This window comes from Dendroctonus ponderosae, unplaced genomic scaffold, assembly GCF_020466585.1.
Source record: "Dendroctonus ponderosae isolate FM_Combo_2020 unplaced genomic scaffold, Dpon_F_20191213v2 Dpon_F_20191213_8, whole genome shotgun sequence".
NCBI lineage: Eukaryota > Metazoa > Arthropoda > Insecta > Coleoptera > Curculionidae > Dendroctonus > Dendroctonus ponderosae.
Window position 1 is genome coordinate 15,982 of NW_026019016.1, and position 3,263 is coordinate 19,244.

The 3,263-nt window shown below is 40.7% G+C and overlaps 1 protein-coding gene across 1 annotated transcript; it reads left to right on the plus strand.

Annotated features, from left to right (window-relative positions):
- Nucleotides 1-975: 975 nt before the first annotated feature.
- Nucleotides 976-1,413, plus strand: LOC125505390 (MATH and LRR domain-containing protein PFE0570w-like). Its single transcript, XM_048669113.1, has 2 exons — nucleotides 976-1,150; nucleotides 1,199-1,413. Exons 1-2 carry the CDS (start codon nucleotides 976-978, stop codon nucleotides 1,411-1,413), a joined length of 390 nt encoding a protein of 129 aa, XP_048525070.1.
- The last annotated feature ends 1,850 nt before the right edge of the window (nucleotides 1,414-3,263 follow it).

Genomic DNA, 3,263 nt, shown 5'->3' on the forward strand with positions numbered 1-3,263 from the left:
AGGTTGTAGTAGGCTTAAGTTTAAGTAGAATAAGGTAGAGGGCAATTGTACTAATTAGGTTAGTCAATTAGCATTGTAGACTAGGACTAGCTGTAAGTCAGTTTAGGTAACAAGAGAAGATGTATTAGATTTAGGTCTAAACTTATAGGTAATGTGCCCACAGTATGTTAAGGTAGATTAAGGTAGGTTAAGTCAGTGATGTCAGCTTTCACAGAGTGTAAAACACTCTAAAGAGGTTAGAATTAAGACTCGTAGATAAGTTAGCAGTAAGAAATTTGTAAAAAATTTGTCTGAATTAAATAATGTTCAAGGATTCATTCAGAGTTAATCAGACAGCTATACAGTGAAATATTTAAAGCGATATACAGAGTGTGTTCGATTCGCGAGCTATAGTTTTGAGTTAGTGATTGTTATAGTTAGTATTTGGAAGTTCAATACATTGTTGTGTTATTTTTTTGGTTTACTGGAATCATTCGAACCCCGGGAAACGTAACAATATATATATTGTAACGGAAATGGCGCGGGGTACTCACGTTTGGAATGGGGGATCGAAATTCATGGTATTTCAGTAAATGGGAGCCCTATTTGGGCCCTGGGTTTTCGCACCTGGGCTGGAGATTTTGAGAACCGTCTGGGTTACCTGGAGGAAACTATATAAGCGACGACGAGAACCATGGGGAGAAAAAGTAAGGTGACAGGAGCGACCGAGTGCAGAAGAGGTTAAACTCCGGGAGTCGGAAAAGCGAGTTCTCCGCCCGTTATTGTTATTGTTTGTGAAGTTGACGGTAATTTTAAAGTTAGTTTGTTCCTGTTCCGTAGCTAAAGTTGTACCGAGTGGAATAAAAGTTGGAAGCAGAAGAAAGAATTTAATACCCGGCCATCCACGGTACATTTGGTGTCAGAAGTGGGATTTACCAGAATCCAAGTTGAATTTTGATGGAAACAAAAAGTAAATCAAAGAAGGAAGACCCTGCAATGGAGAACCCCAATTTGATTGCACTGATCATGCAGATGAAAGACGAAATGAGCGAAAACAGTAGGAAAATGATGGACGAAATGAGCAACAGTAGGAAAATGATGAACGAAATGAGCGACAACAGTACAATGGACGAAAAGATTGACAGAATGAATGACAAAATGGAAGACAACAGTAGGAAAATGGACGAAAAAATTAACAGATTGAATGACAAAATGCAAGACAACAATAAAGTTATGAACGAAATGAGAGATAAAAAAGACGACAACGCTAAGAAATTTGAAGACCTGAAGACAACCGTTGAAGACAAACTAAAGAACATCGAGGAAGACAGTGTCAAGTTCCAGAAGATTCTGAAACAAGACAATACAAAGTTTCAGAACGATGTTAGAGATGAAAACATCAAGTTTCAAGACAAAGTTGATGAAAATATCTGACGACTTCACGCACATGTGGAAGACGAAATAATCAAAATTAGACAAGAAGCAACCAGGTACAATGCTGGATCTGATACTGTAAAAATTGAGGCGCAATCTTTAAGCCGCAGTAAACTGAAGCCGCCAACATTCGATGGTAAAGTCGCATGGTCCACATATTTATGCCAATTTGAAGCCGCTGCAGTGGTTAACGGGTGGAATGATCAGGAGAAGGCAACAGCACTTATTATTTCCCTACGAGGTGAAGCAACGGAAATTTTACGATCAATACCACAAGATGACCGTAAGAACTATCAGGCCATGCTCGAAATTTTTCAAATGAGGTATGGAGACACACATTTAAAAGAAGTCTACAAAACCCAGCTTAGAAGCAGACGGCAAAAGAACAGTGAAACCATGCAAGAATTTGGAGCGGACATTCTACGTCTAGTCAGGTTAGCAATGGAATTTATGATTCGGAAATACTAACGCACCTAGGTGTAAACCACGCTAAAGACCTTGCGCAAACACTTGCTCGTGCTTTGGAATATGAAGCTGCCAAGAACGCCACGCCAGACGTGATGACGACGGCGAAGAACCAGGACATGCAAAATTGATAAAAGAAATGATTCGATAGGAACTTCGAAATCAGAGTCTTCAAAAGTCAAGTGATAATCATCAAAAACCAAGCGACTTCGAGGGACGCCAAAAATTAAGAGAGAAACCAACCTGTTGGACTTGCGGAGAAGAAGGCCATATTCAAAAATATTGCCGAAATTTTAAGACCAGAAATTTTGAACGAAAAACCGCTTCTCCAGGAAGACAGCAGGAAAACTCCAAAATAGTCAGCTTTCAGGGGCGAAAGCTGGCTAGGTGCTACCAAGCCCCACCATCGACTGTCAAGGTTACGATTTCTCGACCCAAGAACACTGGATCCAGCTTGATAGTACCAGGGACAATATGTGGCCGAGAAACTGAGATGATTTTGGATACTGGCTCAACTCACACCATCGTAAGACCTAATGTACTTTTTAATTGCCGTCATCGGAGTGAAAGACGAAGTACTGGAATGAACTATGTTTTGGAATCAGCAAATGGAGAAAATATACCCATCAAAGGTACGCATTTGGCAACTTTTACCTTAGGCAGTATTACCTTTACCCACCTGGTTCTTCGGATATTATGGATAATGTTATACTTGGCTTAAACCTGATGGAAAATCAACGTTTTATCTTGGACATCCCTCAGAGAGTATTAAGATGTGGAAATGAGGAAATTGTTCTTTCGAGCCCAACGGCATATGCCCAAGGAGCTAGAAAAATTGAACTGTTTGAAGATTACGAAATTCCGGGAAAAACTGAACTGATTGCCTTGGCTACTTGTAAAGACGAGTTTAGCGAGAATGTCGTAATAATGGAAGGAGATCCTGATTCAAAATTATGCCGAAAAGGTATTGTGCTCGCAAGAACTTTATCGAAAACTAGATATCACGTTGTGCCTGTACGTTTGATGAATGTAACCGAGCATAGCCAACTATTGAAGAAAGGCGAGACACTTGGTACCTGTGAACCGGCATGCACGATTGTTGCCTGTGAAGATTTACATTGCAAAAGGGTTGTTCCCAAGAACCTCCCTCAAGCGTTGAAGGATTTGGCGGACAAGTCTTCGAAGAACCTAACCGAAGTTCAGGCGCACCAAATGGTCAACCTTCTGGAAAGAAATTTGGACGTGTTTGCACTCTCTGAAGACGACTTCGGCAAGACAGATGTGGTTCAGCATCGAATAAATACTGGCGATGTTGCTCCAATTAAACTGCCTCCTCGAAGAGCTCCGCTTGCCAAGCAGGAAGAATTAGCTTCTATGTTAGCAGA

Excerpts from the sequence above, each read along its gene's own strand:
- LOC125505390 (XM_048669113.1), top strand. The coding sequence starts at position 976 with ATGGAGAACCCCAATTTGATTGCACTGATCATGCAGATGAAAGACGAA. Across the intron at positions 1,151-1,198 it reads TGACAAAATGGAAGACAACA|ACAACAATAAAGTTATGAAC; the intron begins GTAGGAAAATGG and ends ACAAAATGCAAG.